Below are 15,042 nucleotides of genomic sequence, written 5' to 3'. Positions count from 1 at the left end.
AAAGAGAACAAACAGTACCAAAACACACAGTAAATTGAAATACCTCCACCCCCATCCCTTTTTACAGGTCTCATAAATCTTTCAATAAGTAAGTAAATCACAGAGGTACCAAAGGAACTGGCAAAGCAAGAGGTAGTTTATGTAACCAGCAGCTCTGGCACAGCTCTGGCACCTGGGCCGAGCTCTGCCCTGCTCCCAGGGGCAGAATGCAGGTCAGGAGAGGGGCTGCAGGGCTCAGGGCAGCACAAACACCCTGTGCTCTCCCTCTGCCCAGCCCAGCCCTGTCCTGGCTGGCTGTGATCCCTGTGCTGCCTCGGGGATGGGCTGGAGGGGGCTCTGGGCTCAGTCACTGACCCCTCTGCTCCTGCAGGCTCTGGGCTCAGGAATTCATCCCTGTGCTCGTGGAGGCCCTGGGGTCAGTGATTGACCCCTCTGCTCATGGAGGCTCTGGGGTCACTGATTTACCCCTCTGCTCCTGCAGGATCTGGGGTCAGGAATTCATCCCTCTGCTCCTGCAGGCTCTGGGCTCAGGAATTCATCCCTGTGCTCGTGGAGGCCCTGGGGTCAGTGATTGACCCCTCTGCTCATGGAGGCTGTGGGGTCAGGAATTCATCCCCCTGCTTGTGGAGGCTCTGGGGTCACTGATTTACCCCTCTGCTCCTGCAGGATCTGGGGTCAGGAATTCATCCCTCTGCTTGTGTACCTTGGGGGTCAGGAATTCATCCCTCTGCTCCTGCAGGCTCTGGGCTCACTGATTTACCCCTCTGCTTGTGCAGGCTGTGGGGTCAGTGACTGATCCCTGTGCTCGTGCAGCTCTGGGGTCAGGAATTCATCCCTGTGCTCGTGGAGGCCCTGGGGTCAGAGATTTGTGATTTACCCCTCTGCTGGTGCAGCCTGGCTTTAGCAGAAGGTGTGGCTGTGACCTGGAGGTGCCCAGGGGCTGCAGTGGGGAGGGAGCTGGGCTGCAGGGCTGTGCTGCAGGGCTGGGCTCTGCTGGGCTGGGCTGCAGTGGGCAGGGAGCTGGGCTGCAGGGTTGGGCTGCAGTGGGGAGGGAGCTGGGCTGCAGGGCTGGGCTGCAGGGGCAGTGGGGAGGGAGCTGGGCTGCAGGGCTGTGCTGCAGGGCTGGGCTGCAGGGCTGGGCTGCAGTGGGCAGGGAGCTGGGCTGCAGGGCTGGGCTGCAGGGCTGGGCTGCAGTGGGCAGGGAGCTGTGCCCCAGAACATCCCCTGTGAGCTCTGTGTGCCAGCACTGGCCTGCCCTGGGAGGCCTCAGGGCAGCAGACACCCGGCCCCTGCTGCAGGGCTGGCACCTCCTGCTGCCCCAGCCAGCCTGCTCTGGGCTCTGCTGGGCCTGGCAGGGGCTGCAGCAGCTGAGCTCGGGGCTGTCCAAACAGAGTCTGACTGGTTTTCTATTTTTCAGTCACATTTCCATCATTGAAGTGCTCTGCTGGCTCTCAGCTGCAGCCTGCCAAGTCACTGGAGTCTCTGCACAAGATTCTGGTAGGTTTTCCTTTCCCCTTCCCAGGAATGATGCTTCTTCACGTACTCTTTGGCCCTGGTTACAATTTCCTTTTCCATAATGGGGTCATTCATTAAACTCTTGGACAGCGCAACAAACTCCTAAAGAAATGAAAAAAGAAGCAGTTAAACTTTCTCTGAAAAGGTCCTGATGACACTGCAATAGCTGTACCTGTCCAACTGTGAGCCACTGTATGAAGCTGTCCTAAAGAACTTTTCAAGGTCAAGCACCATACTTTATCTATAAAAATGATCAATAAATAATAAAGTTATTATTTTACACAGCCCACCAACTAAGACATTAAAAATCAAAGACAATTCACATTTAATGACTCAAAAATTGTCTGCCTGCCTGTTCTGCATGGAGGACAACTGGCATCAGATGTTTGATCTCAGCTCAGCCAAACTTTTACCTCATTGCTGCTGCACCTTCAGAATTTTATGGTAAAACAAAGAAGTCCCAGCACAAACCCAGTGTGAGACAGGAGCAGGCATGCAGCACCTGGGCAGGTGCAGATGCAGCAGGGTTGGCTCAACAAACCAAAACCCCCCCGTATTCCCTTTAACTTCACTGGGCAAAACACCAGAGCTCCCAGATCACAACTGTCCTCTGCCTGCTCCTCTGCCTCTCCTTTACTTCTAGGCAAGGGAAATTGGGAGCTTCAAACACGTGGAAGGAGATCTGATGTCTGAGCTAATCTGCTCTGAGCAGCTGCTCTCATTTTCCATCCAGAGGCAGCTTCCAGGGCTTCAGCTTGATTACAAATGTGCTCAGATGTGTGCAAGGCAGGGCCTTGGCTCAGCTCAGCAAGCAGACAGCTCTGTGGCAGTGGGAAATGAAGGTAATGGATTACCACACAACTGGTAGTGCAGTGGGGACGGGACAAGGAGGAGGGGACAAGGAGACCCATTATTTACATTATTTACATTATTTACTGGCAGCTGAGACCAGAGTTCATATCAACAGCAGGTTAAGGAGACAACTATCCTTGAAAATCCAAGCACAGAGTGTCTGAACACCTCCACAGCTATACAATCTTTGGTTGAACTTTGGGTTTTTTGGATGAGTTTGCTGCTCAGTGCACAGTGCAGTGCGAGCCCTGGGCCACAGCGATGGGGAAATGCTGAACAGGGATCAGCACTGCCTGGGCTGCTCCTGACAGGAGAATCAGCAGGAAAACCAAACAGCCAGAGCCACGGGTCACTGTGCAAGGGTTGGAATGGGGAGATTTCCATGCACACAGGTGAGCAGTGACCTGCTGCACAGCAGAGCAGTGCTGCTGGTGAGCTGAGCCCTGCAGGAGCCCAGCTGTGCCCAGCCTCAGCTCCTGGGGCACTCAGTGAAGGCATTTCAGCCTTCCCTGGGGCTTCTGTCAGAGCTCACCCAGCTCCACTGACACCCCAGGGAAGGGGGGAAGGGCTCACCCGACTTGTGCTGCCTTCACCCAATTGCCTGGAAAATCACAGTAATAAACACTGCTCACACTCAACCACATCCCCAACTAATTCTATGCTCCTGTGGAGGATTTTATTTAAAGTAATGTTTAAAAGTAATTTATGTAAATTACCTACGAGCAGAAGCAGCAATGTAACATTTCTTGACAGGTAGTCCTATTAGCATTCTTTTAAATTGTGGATATGGAGGACAAAAACTTGGAAACATGTAAATGATAGAAGAAATGAGATCCTTATTCACAGTTACAATACTCAGGGCTGAGGATAATTTCAGGAAAAAAAAGCCAAACTGAGTCCAAAGCATAAAATTTGAGAAAATGCAGGAGAGAGAAAAAGCAAATGGAAAAATAGCAGGAGGTGGTGAGTAAGGACTCCTCAGCTCATCCTCCTCCTCCTCCTCATCCAGTGTGACCCCCCAGGCACCTGCAATCCCCCGGGAGCCCCTGGGGGATGCACTGTGACTCGTGTGGGCTCTGCCTCGTCCCTCGGAGCCGCTGCCTGGCTCTGGGGGCTCAGGGTAAGTTCATTTCTCAGGTGTGCCCAGCCACAGGGGCTGGCATGCAGCTGAGGTGTGTGCCAAGTCTGCTCGTGCAGCACACAGACTGCACAGCCCCGAGCTCTGCCAGGAAATGCAGATTGCAGCTTGCTGAATAAACTACAGGGAGGTAGCACATCTGCAGAGCTGTCCTGCTGTGGCTGTGACATTTGCACAAATATTCATGCACTCCCTTATTCTGCTGTAGCTTCACTTTTGGTGAGAGGGGTCAAATTCCCAAATTGCCTTTCAGTTATAGAAGCTAAGGGCAGGACTGCAGCAGCCCGGGTGAAGGAGGTGATCTCTGTGCCAGCTTACTACTTGGGGCCATCCATCCTTCTAACAAACCTTTGTTCCCACCCAGGAGGGGGTATAATTAATATATATATAATATATATATATATATTTAAATATATATATGTAATATATAGAACATATATATAATATATATAAGTATATATAACATATAAAATTATATAATATATAAAACTATATCATATATAAAATTATATAATATACAATATAACACATATAAGATATACTATAAATAATATAATATGACATTATAATAATATGTAATAAAATAATATAAAATATAAAAAAATAGACATATATCTAGAGAGAGAGTAATAATATATATATTAATATATATGTGCAGATGGCAGCAGAAGCCAGTGCAAGGCTCAGCTGTAAGTCACAACCCAGAGAAATGGGAGCAAATCATCTCCTGTACACCCAGAAGCACTCTCACTCCTGCCCTTTCCACGGGAATGCTCCACCACAGGCCTTTTTCAACAGCAACATCCAGAATATACTTTTCTCCTGCTAAATTGACCAATCATCCCTAAAGAAAATGTCAGCTCCTCTGTGCAGTACCTAAAATAAATCCTGTAATATTTTGCAGAGACACAGAAACACAGGTATCCTGGAGATAAAGCTGGAAAACGAGGGCACGGAGCAAAAAAGGATGAAGAATTCCTCAATTACCACGAGAGCTGCACGGGTGCCACAGCTCACACATAATGAAAACAAGATGCATGGTTAATATATCATCTGTATAATGAAATTAGGTCTGCAGTTAGAGCAGCTCAGAGCCGTTTCAGCAGACAGAAGGCGACTCTCCAGCAGCAGCCCTGGCCCCGGGTGTGCAGGCAGTGCCAGGCACCTGCAGGAGCTGTGTGAGCCCAGTGCTGGCCCTGCCACACGCCAGGTTTGCTCTGGGGTAGGGGCACAGCTTCCCTGGGCTGCTGCCAGCCCTGCACACCCCCACAGGGGCTGGCCAGCCCAGCTCCATCCACCCCTGCCCCTCCTTAGTGCCTTGGACGTTTATTTGCCTCCTTCTCCTTGTTTAGGTCCTTCTGTGAGCTTTTACAGACATGGCAGATAGAATTCTGAAGCCCAGCCTGCTGATAACTTTTTGTGCCTTCCCTTTTAACTCAGCTTTGCATTATTTATTGCCCCGTTTTATCTCTTACTTTTTTTACTTCAGGTCCCATTAACTCAGTGTCAAATATTCCATAAACTTGCAAATTCAAGCAGCAGCAGGATCAGCCGTGATTTAAGAGTGATGTGCACAGAAATGTGCACAAAAGGTTCCAGGGCTTTCCCTCCCACATTAACTGTTTCCATCTGGGCGCTGCCTCCATGACTGGCAGGGCTTTTGCTGTTTCCAGCCAAACACAAATGGTTAAGGATGGCTACAGTGAGACACAACATTTCCTGCTTTCCTGGAAGCCACAAAAGCTCACTTCCAGCAAGAAAGCCAGCAGCACTCACCATTTAAAACAATTCTCACTGCATAATGCTCAACTAATATCCCTGTAATCTGGCTTACAGAAGACAGCAGGCAGAACTGCTCCTACCCGAGGTACTGCAAAGCTGTCCCTGCTCAGGTCAGAAACAACTGAAAACAAGCAATAATTTCTGTCCTGAGCTGTGACCCAGCCTGTGTCCTCACAACCAAACTCAGCAAGGAAAATTCCTTTTCTAACCCACCAAACTTCCCTCAGCTTTGGTGGTCCAGATTCTTGCAGCCAGCCAGACTTGACAGATTCTCCCAAGCACCTAGACACAATCTAATCCTTTTGTAGATTAAGGCATTTTCCTCACTAACTTGATGCATCTGAGAGCACAACAGAAAAGATACTTAAGGTGTCAAAGTAATCAAAGTAAAAAAAAAAACCAAAAATTTCTTACCAGAACGTTTTCCAGTCCCAGCTCACTCAGTCCAATCTTCTGAGGTCACATTCTAAGTGCCATGGGCACTGTCCCTTGTCCCAACAATTAAAATTTCTTCTAACTTAATTGCATTTCTTTGATCTAATGTGACTCTCAACCTCTGGCAGGCCGTGTGCAGTGGCTTAAAACTGCATTTGACATGGTTTGGGGAGATAAGGAACACGAGCAAAGGGTCACTTTATCTCCAAAGCCCTGAGTGCTGAGGTTGGCATCCTGAGCTCCTCTGCATGAAGGAAGTTCAACATCTCTGCATTGGGATTGGGGCATTCCCCTGCAAACAGGGCTTGTGCTGACCCATTTCCAGCTCACACATCAAGTGACAGCCATAAAGCATGGAAGGGTTTGCACTAAGTGAGCTGCAGGTGCTGCTTTGCAGGGGCAGGGGATGTCACCTTCCCTCCTCGGGTGCTGCACAAACTTGGCTCATTCCACTGCAAACGTTTCACCTGCCAGCTCACAGGTAAATGGTGCTGCAAGTCCTCCCCACAGAGATCCTGAGCTAGAAAAGCAGCAAAAAGGGGCAGCAGCAGGGTGGGGCTCAGATCTCTGGCATGGCACGGTGCAGAGAAGGGAGCTTAGGAAAAAGGGGTTCACAGAAAGTGAAATGACAGTGGTCTGGACATGCTGGCAGCCTGTGGCTCCTGCCCTGCTCTGACCAGTCCTGCAGTCCTCAGCCCTGTGCCCAGAGCCCCTGAGACTGGGAGGAATCTGAGCTCAGGGTGAACTGCAGCAGGTTTTTGATGGGTCTCAGATCCCAAATAAAGTCCCACCCCTGGGAGGTGGGAGGGATGCTTGGGGACCACAGGAGAGGCTCATGCAGGGAAGTGTGATGAGACTGGGCCTGGTATTAATAATGCATTGCAACTCCAAGGCCAGTGCAGGCAGAGTGTGAGGAAACACAGAATGCACCAGCACCAGGAGAGCTCTCCTGTTCAGCAGGGTTGTGTGGCCTGGAAGTCTGGAGGAGCTGGAAGTCAGAGAGATTTTTTTGTCAGGTAATACATGTACAGAAGTTATCAAATAAATATTTTGGGTTTTGTAGAAACCATTGGAAAAACTGAATATTCCAGAAAGAAACAGAACCATACTTGAATTGGAAGAGTTTTTCTATTAAAAACTTCTTCAAAACCAACCAAGAGGATTCACCTTCCAAAACCACAACTTGACAGGATGCATTAATCACACAGTCCACAAAGTAAATCAGTTCTCTACTTTGCAAAATTATCAAAAGTTGTATTCTAGTATGCTTTTTTAATCTCGAGTTGGATAAAACTCTGAGGGAATCTTTTTCTGAGATCATTTTCCATGGCACACATGAATATGTAACAGCAAAGCCCTAATGCAGGAAAATATGCTGCAATGAAAATTTCCAGCATTTCAATATGGGTAGTGTTCCCTCTCTTCCCACTCTTATTTAACTTCCCTGAGACTTCATCCTAACACTTCGCTTAATTTTATCATTAATTTCTCTGACTGAGCAGTATCTTGCCTCTAAAAATACTTCCCATTAGCACTGACTGCAGAAGTGACAGAAAATGTGTCACCTGGAGCTGCGGGCTCGTTCTCCTGTGAGCTGCAGCTCACACAAGTTGGCTCACACACGTTCCCCTCGCAGACATTCCTGGAAGGGAAAGCTCATCACCCAGAGCATCTCCTGCAGGGTTAGGTCGTGGAGCCTCCGGAGCAGCAAGCGGGGGCTCGCAGAAAGCTTCAGCAAGGCTGACACCTAGTACGAGCTCCCTGAACTGCAGAGGAGGGCGGCAGCTCCGGAGGCACAGCCCAGGGAAAGGCACCCAGAGGTTTGCTTACCTGGGGAGTTGAAAAGAGCAGCCCTGTTTCCTTGTGCTTTACTATTGCTGCGTTCCCAGGAATGTCCCTTGCCAGCACTGGAATCTCTAAATCCATTGCCTAGAGGAATATAGAAAAAAGGATTTGTCTGTATTTCTGTAGTTTCTAAGGATTTGTGGATTTTGAGGTGCTAACAACGACAATTTCAAAAGGAAAAGCAGAAACAACTAAGACATTTTTTTACTAAGAAAAGCAGAAACCCCAACTTCTTTCCCACCTCTCCAGATTTTTAATTGAAAAATTAAAAATTGTCAATTCCAGGCTGTGCCAAGCCCCTTGCCAGAGCACAGCTGCACTCTGAGGGGTGCAGACCCCGGGCCCTCAGCTCTGCAGGGCTTTGAGCACTGCTGCTGAGCCGGGGAGCCTGGACACCACTGCCTGTACCAGCAGAAATATTCACATTGTGCAATTATCACCGTGTGGAATGAGCAGGAAATTCCCTCCCCCAAATCTGCTCCATGCTGATTCCCTGCCACTCCAGAGTCAATGCAGTTTTAATTGCTGTCATTACAGTCCTGCATGAGGAGCAATTCTGCTTCGGTCCACACAGCAAGGAAACAAAACTCCAAGGAGAAAACCGTGATTTTTTATAGTTTGTACAAAACTGAAGAGACAATAGCCAGGCTGATAAGGCACAGGAAGGGACTGCTGGGACCTAGCAACATATTTTAATAATTTAAAATACCAAGAAAAGCCCTGTTTAAATCACCACTGCAGGTGTATTAGTGTGACCATAGCATTTCCATAGCCCTGGCACAAACCTCTGCTTTGCAGCAGTTAGTGCTAAAAATAACAACCCTTAATGACAAAACCTGTTCTACACTTGGTATCAGAAACCTCCAGATTATCTGGGGTCACTCAGACACGGTAATGACCCTCCAGGGCTGGTGATTGATGGAAGCTGAGCACCACGTTTATATTTAATTTTCTGTCATTTCCAAACTCTGGAGGGAAAGCCATTTGTTCTGTGTGACTTGGAGGGCAGGAACTGCTGCACAGGAAAATCTTCAGGTCCCACAGCACAGGTACCAGTGAATTACAGCTGCTGAGAGGCACAACAGATGGCCAAATGCTTCAGATGCAGGGCTGCCTCCGTGCCACTGGCCTCCACCAAATGGATTGGGCTGTAAATAATTACTGCGAGAAGTGCCTTCAAATTTCATTTAGATACTTCGACTATTTTCGAGCAGTAAAAAGAACCATTTGCATTGTTGAAAATATGTATAATTTACTGAGCTGGCTTCCAGGAATAATAGCATCAAGCAGCATTTTAGTCCACTGGCCATCTGCTTTGTTGCATTATTTTGACTGCAGATGTGTTTGCTGCTGCAGGAGGATGCAGGGTGTAAACTGAGGCTGTGGGGACGTTCCCCAGTAAACATCTCCCCCAGCAATGCAAGTGCAGGCTGTATTTACCACTCTGCCTTCTGGACTGCCCTCATTGCCTTCCTTCTAGCCTATGCATCCTCTTGCTGCCTCTTCAATTTTATTGCTTTACAGCATCCCTCCATCCCTATTTTTTTTATTTTTATCATTTGCTCTGGCTGTTATTCCAGGCTGTTGGTGCTGCACACGTTGGGCAAGAGTGGATTGTGCCTCACAGCACAGCACAGTCTGTCCAGCTTCCTTTTCTACAATTTTAAATTGGCTTATTTTGGTAAAAGCATAAGAATGTAAGTTTTTACAGCAGCTGGAATATTCCTGAGAGCTCAGAAAGGGGCTCCAGTGGAAGGGTGCTGGACTCCAAACCCTGCTGGTAGCAGGAACAGGGGAACACAGAAACCCTTCAGCAGTGGAGCCTCTTCCACCACTGCACAGCTCCTGAGCCCTCCGAGCTGAGATGCATTTTTCATGTCCTTTCTAATGTTTTGTTTTCTCCTCTTCAAATGCCAAACACAAACTGATCAGTTACAGTCAAATCTCAGAGATCTCAGACCCAGCTGACAGAGCAATTAGTGATGGCTCCTGGCTCTTCCAGACCTCCAGGCAGGTGGAACTAGATGGGATTATATATTTATCTCATTTATCTATGATATATTTATCTCACTCTGAAATGCTGTTTACAGATTCATGACCTTGTTAAATGGTGAACTTTGAGGACAATCAGAGTTGCATTTCCAAACTCCAGCCTGTTTTCTCCAGCCTAGGCCCGGAAGACTTCCATGCAGAGTTTTCTGCCTTATTATCTAACAATAAAGACAATTATACAGGTAACTCAGGAGCTGGCCCTTCCTGCTGCTGGCCATCCCAGGAGAGAACTCTGTGCTGGGCTGCACTTCCAGGGACAGAGGTGTTCTCAGCAGGGTGTTTTGTTAGCATGTCTCAAATCCACCGAGCAAACACACAAATCCCAAACCCTCTGGAATGGGCACCAGCGTCCTGTCAGCCCTGAGCTGGCCCAGTGTGCACCAGGGTGGGCACACAGGCACATGCTGTTCTGGGGTGGAAATGCACTGCTGGTATTTGGGGTGGGCATGCACTGCTGTGGCATTGGGGGTGGGCAGGCACTGCTGTGGAAATGCACTGCTGTGGCATTTGGGATGGACATGCACTGCTGTGGCATTGGGGGTTGACAGCACTGCTGTGGCATTGGGGGTTGACAGCACTGCTGTGGCATTGGGGGTTGACAGCACTGCTGCTGTCTCAGCAGCACCTGCCCCTCCTCATTCTCACAATGCTCCCTTGGTTCTCACCCTGAGGACTCTCAGATGAGTGGAAGTGCAGCTCATTAGAAGCAGAAAGGGAGGCTCGTTTATGTTACATAACCGTGTACAAATGATGTGATAATTCTGTGATAACAATGCACCAACATTCCGCACCCACCAAACAAATGAAACAATGAAAGGCACTTGCCCAAAGAACTTCCACTTCAAGTACACTTATTTTTTCTGAGAAAGCACTTGACACTAAGCAGTGCCCCGCTTTGACAGGTATGAAATAAAACTGGTTATTAATTTTCAATACTGATGGCAAAAGGATTAACTGAGCGTGTCATTCATTCATTAATCATTTCAGAATTAAATAACCAAATACAGCTCTTAGATTGCTTTTTGAAGGGATGTAAAAATAAATGAAAGTCCATTCTAGCAACATTATAAGGAAGTGGGTGTTGAATCAAGCCTAGTGACAACCCCGGGAAATCAGAATGATTTCTGCATCTCAGGTCTGCACTGTTAATTTAGCAGGGTTGATAAAATTACTTTCTATCCTTTAAAAATAAATAGAGAAAGCATAACAAACTGTCAGTTCAAGGGAAGAAAACCTTAATTGCTAACACTGGCAAAAAGAAATACTTTAGTTTTGCCTTCAGTAGCTTTGAAATATGGACATGGAACGCTGAGAGCATCTCCAGGGACAGAAGTGCTTTCAGAGCGAGGTGACCCCCCCGAGTGCCCCAGGAAGGTGGCATTACCTCCAGGATGGCAGCAGACATGCCCTCGGAGGTGGAGCTGTTCACCAGGGCCAGGCAGCTCCTGAGAGCAGCGTGCAGCTCCTGCTGGGGCAGCTCCTGCAGCACGTGCACCCCGGGGGCCCTGCAGCAACACAGCCAGAGCTGAGCAGGGCCCAGGGAGCTGCTGGGGCCCTTCCCGGGGAGGGGGGCACTGCAGCAGGCTGCAGGGCTCGGGGGGTCCCTCCCTGGGGCCATGGGGATGTCCCACCCTGGGGCCAGGGGATGTCCTACCTTGGCTGTGCCCAGAGCTGCCCAGGGCCATGGGGATGTCCCCACCCCTGGGGACCATTTTTGTCCCACCCTGGCTGTGCCCAGGTCTGCCCAGGGCTCAGGACTGTCCCATCCTAGCTATGCCCAGGGCCATGGGGCTGTCCCACCCTGGGGACCATCGTGTGTCCCATCCTGGCTGTGCCCAGGGCTCAGGGATGTCCCCACCCCTGGGGACCACAGAGATGTCCCCACCCTGGCTGTGCCCAGGGCTCAGGGCTGTCCCACCCTGGCTGTGCCCAGGGCTCAGGGTGTCCCACCCTGGCAGTGCCCAGGGCTCAGGGATGTCCCCACCCCTGGGGACCATAGAGATGTCCCCATCCTGGCTGTGCCCAGGGCTCAGGGCTGTCCCTGCCCGTGGCTGGGAGGTGGAACTGGGGCATCCTGCAGCCAACCCAAACCCTCCCGCGGTTCTGTCACTGATAAATCTGAATCAGTCAGTCAGATGTGATTTAACCCAAACCATCAATACACTGTCATTCTAAGCCCTTCAGTGCCTGGGATGCCAGGGCTGGGACTGTCCCAAGGATCCCAGCAGCCTTGTCACAACTCAGCTGTGCAGGGACATTCCTTTGTAAATGCACAGTTGAAAAGGGGCAGCAGCTGCCTTCCTTCAGCAGAGAGCAGCCTTAACGTGAACTTCTTACCTTTTAACTCTCTCCTCGACTTCGCTGGTGAAAAGTGGATCCACCTGGACAGGAGCACACAGAGGTCAGGGGCACTGCAGCTCCTGCTTGAAACACATCTCTCAGCAGAGATCAGAGGGCTCAGCCCCAGCTCTGGAGCAGGGGGGCAGGAGGAAAGCCATGGGTAAAAAACCCAGAAGCAGCACTGAGAGGAAGGTGAATGCTTCAAACAAAACTTTAAAGTTTGGTGGCCTCGACTTTTCTTTAAGTTTCATAAGCTCCTATTCTTGGATATGGAGCTGCTGAAAATTAGCTGCTGTTCCAAATTTCATTACAGAAATGAACAAAAGGAAAGCTGCAGTGGTGAAAGTTTTACATAACACAGGCCTCAGTCCTGCAGCTTTACCTCGGCTGCACCATCTGAGACAGCCAGGCACAGAAAACAGGGAATAGGATGGAATCTCATGGCAGCAAATAGATCACCTCATGGGAGTAAAGCAGAAAATAGAGTGGGGGCCTTTGTTCTTTCTCTTCTTAATTAATATACTCTTACTGAATGGGCTTTTAATATTCACAATAAAAATTACATGCTTCATAGATGGTGGCACTGATTTTCTTAAGATTCTTGTGGTTTGAGAAGCTATGTGAATAAGAAGAGTACAGCTAAATACCAACAGAGCTCAGATGTATTTTTTTCCTTTAGAAATATTTTAGTTCCATGAGAGAAATACGCTCTGAAATGTTTTAAGGAGGTTCAGCCCTTGATCCAGCCTGTGCACTGCCACTGGGTTATCTCTTGTGGTTTGAGAAGCAATGTGAATAAGAACAGCTAAATACCAACAGAGCTCAGATGTATTTTTTTCCTTTAGAAATATTTTAGTTCCATGAGAGAAATACGCTCTGAAATGTTTTAAGGAGGTTCAGCCCTTGATCCAGCCTGTGCACTGCCACTGGGTTATTTCTGGTCTGTAAAGACATTAGCTTGTGAAAAGTGAAGCAAATTTAAAAAGATGACTGAAATGTTTATAAAATCCTCACTGGAGGCAGCAAGTGCATCTTTTGACTCTGAAGCACAGCTTCATTACACCTGCTCTAGATTTGCCTTCCACACCAGTTCACTTCCAAATCATTTTGTGTATTAGCGTGGAAAAAAGCCCAGATAAAATAAAAATGTAAAAACAGCTTTTAACAATAAAATCCCATGTACCCAAATTTGCAAAGAACAAAACTGAATGAGAAAAGAGAGAAATTGTTCTTATTTGCCCATTGAGAGTCTATTTGGTTTTTTTGTAAAGCAAATTGCCTGCAAGTTTTCAGGCTCATGTGGAGATGAATCAGAGATGAGACTGATACAGAGGGAACACATCACCCAGATGAGCCAGGGAAGCTTTTAGCCCCTTCTAGCAGCAGGGAGAGTTTGTTTCCTAGACACAGCTGCCTCCTCAGGCCTTTGCCCTGCCTGAAGCAAGGCTGCAGGCTGCCTCTCCGAGCCCTGTGCTGCAGGATCCACCTGGAGAGCTCTGATTTCCTTCTCAAAACCCCTGCAATTACTTCTGGAACTTTAGCACAAAGTTCCACAGAAGCAGAAGAATCAGGACAGAGGCAGAACTTTAAGGTTATTCTGAGATGGGGATACATAAGAAACCTGAGTTTATCCCAGGCTTTCGTGCTATGAGGTTCTAAATGGAAAAGGAGCTGGGCTGGGTGTGTGAGCCCCAGCTCTGCCCTTGCTTGGTGTCAGACAGAGCTGAACCTCATCTTGCTGGAGCATTATTCTGAGATGGGAATGTATAAAAACCCCTCAGTTTGTCCCAGGCTTTCGTGCTATGAGGTTCTAAATGGAAAAGGAGCTGGGCTGGGTGTGTGAGCCCCAGCTCTGCCCTTGCTTGGTGTCAGACAGAGCTGAACCTCATTTTGCTGGAGCTGTTAAGGTGCCTGAGCCCAGCAGTGGCACCCGAGCCCAGGTGGGATGGAACAAGGACCCCGTGCTCCAAGGGACCAGGAGGTGACAACAGGGACAGCAGCACCTGCAGCCCCTCACAGCACTGAAATCCTCACCAGCAACGTGGGAGAGAACCCCCCCAGGGCAACTGCTGCCTGTCAGCATTGGACAGGCTCATTTCGTGGTTATTCCTACTGAAATGGGCACTGCTGATAGTTGATTTTAGCAGTGTGTGAGTGTCTAAAACCCCACAGGTGTAGCAGCAGAGGCCAAGAGTGGGATCTTTGATGGATGTTCTGTTCAGGTCTCCTCCCTGTGCCGGAGTGAAGCAGGGAGGAGCAGGGCTGGGCTGCTCAGGGTCTGCTCCTGGCAAAGCCTGGGAGCTGCTGGCAGTGCAGGAGCCTCCACTGACAGCCCTGGAACTCTGGCAGCACTGCCCAGCTCAGCCCTGCTGGGAGCAGCTTTGCAAGGGCTGGGGCTTCTATCTCCAGCAGAAATGCTCACTGGTAATGGGGATTGGTAAACTCCTCCATGAGGATTGGACACCTCATTGGTAATGAGGATTGGTAAACTCCTCAGTGAGGTTGGACACCTCTTTGGCAATGAGGTAATTGGTAAACTCCAATGGACCCAGGCTCAGTTTGGAGGAGAGCTGAGGCATCTCAGACGAGGCAAATGGAAATGTTTAGAAATAAAAATTACAGCTGCAACTTACTGCAGGTCCAATAATGCCCAGATGGACGCTGGGATCCTTTCTGTGCCAGTCTGAAACAGAAGAGGAACAACTGTTTTATTAACAAAAATTATCACTTTTTAAATCAATGTAAATAGCTCCATGATTAAAGAAGAACTAGACAAATATTCTGTTGCTACTTAAAAGACTGCCTGTGCACCAGATTCCATGCTCAGCCCTCACACTGCTCCTCAGAATTCAAATATTAGCATATCTGAAAGTTAGTATTTAGCCTTTCTGCTTCATGCAATCTCTTCTGACTCAAGGGTTATTTAACCAAGCTCAGATATTAATTTTGAATCACTCAAGAGAACAATGCTCTGTATAATGCAGTGATTCTGGCCACTGAGCCAAAATTACTTGAATATTTTCCTGTGTAAAGGAACAAGTGGAAGTAACTGCAGCCATTACAATCATTACCCAGTAATATGC

The 15,042-nt window shown here is 48.6% G+C and overlaps 1 protein-coding gene across 5 annotated transcripts in view; it reads right to left on the bottom strand.

Annotated features, from left to right (window-relative positions):
* Positions 1-1,127: 1,127 nt before the first annotated feature.
* Positions 1,128-15,042, bottom strand: part of GLT1D1 (glycosyltransferase 1 domain containing 1) — a 38,222-nt gene continuing 24,307 nt past the window's right edge. For all 5 annotated transcript variants that reach the window (XM_039724873.1, XM_039724869.1, XM_039724870.1 and 2 more), the window contains 5 exons: positions 14,593-14,642; positions 11,957-12,000; positions 11,004-11,124; positions 7,553-7,651; positions 1,128-1,617 (listed from right to left, as the gene is read on the bottom strand). In XM_039724873.1, coding sequence (XP_039580807.1) covers positions 1,471-1,617; positions 7,553-7,651; positions 11,004-11,124; positions 11,957-12,000; positions 14,593-14,642 — 461 coding nt within the window. In that variant the 3' untranslated portion in view covers positions 1,128-1,470. The remainder of the gene's footprint in view (positions 1,618-7,552; positions 7,652-11,003; positions 11,125-11,956; positions 12,001-14,592; positions 14,643-15,042) is intronic.

Source organism: Passer montanus, unplaced genomic scaffold (assembly GCF_014805655.1).
Source record: "Passer montanus isolate IOZ18808 unplaced genomic scaffold, ASM1480565v1 scaffold53, whole genome shotgun sequence".
NCBI classification, from domain to species: Eukaryota; Metazoa; Chordata; class Aves; order Passeriformes; family Passeridae; genus Passer; species Passer montanus.
The sequence above is the reverse complement of the archived record's forward strand: the minus strand, read 5'-3'. Positions and strand labels throughout refer to the sequence as shown.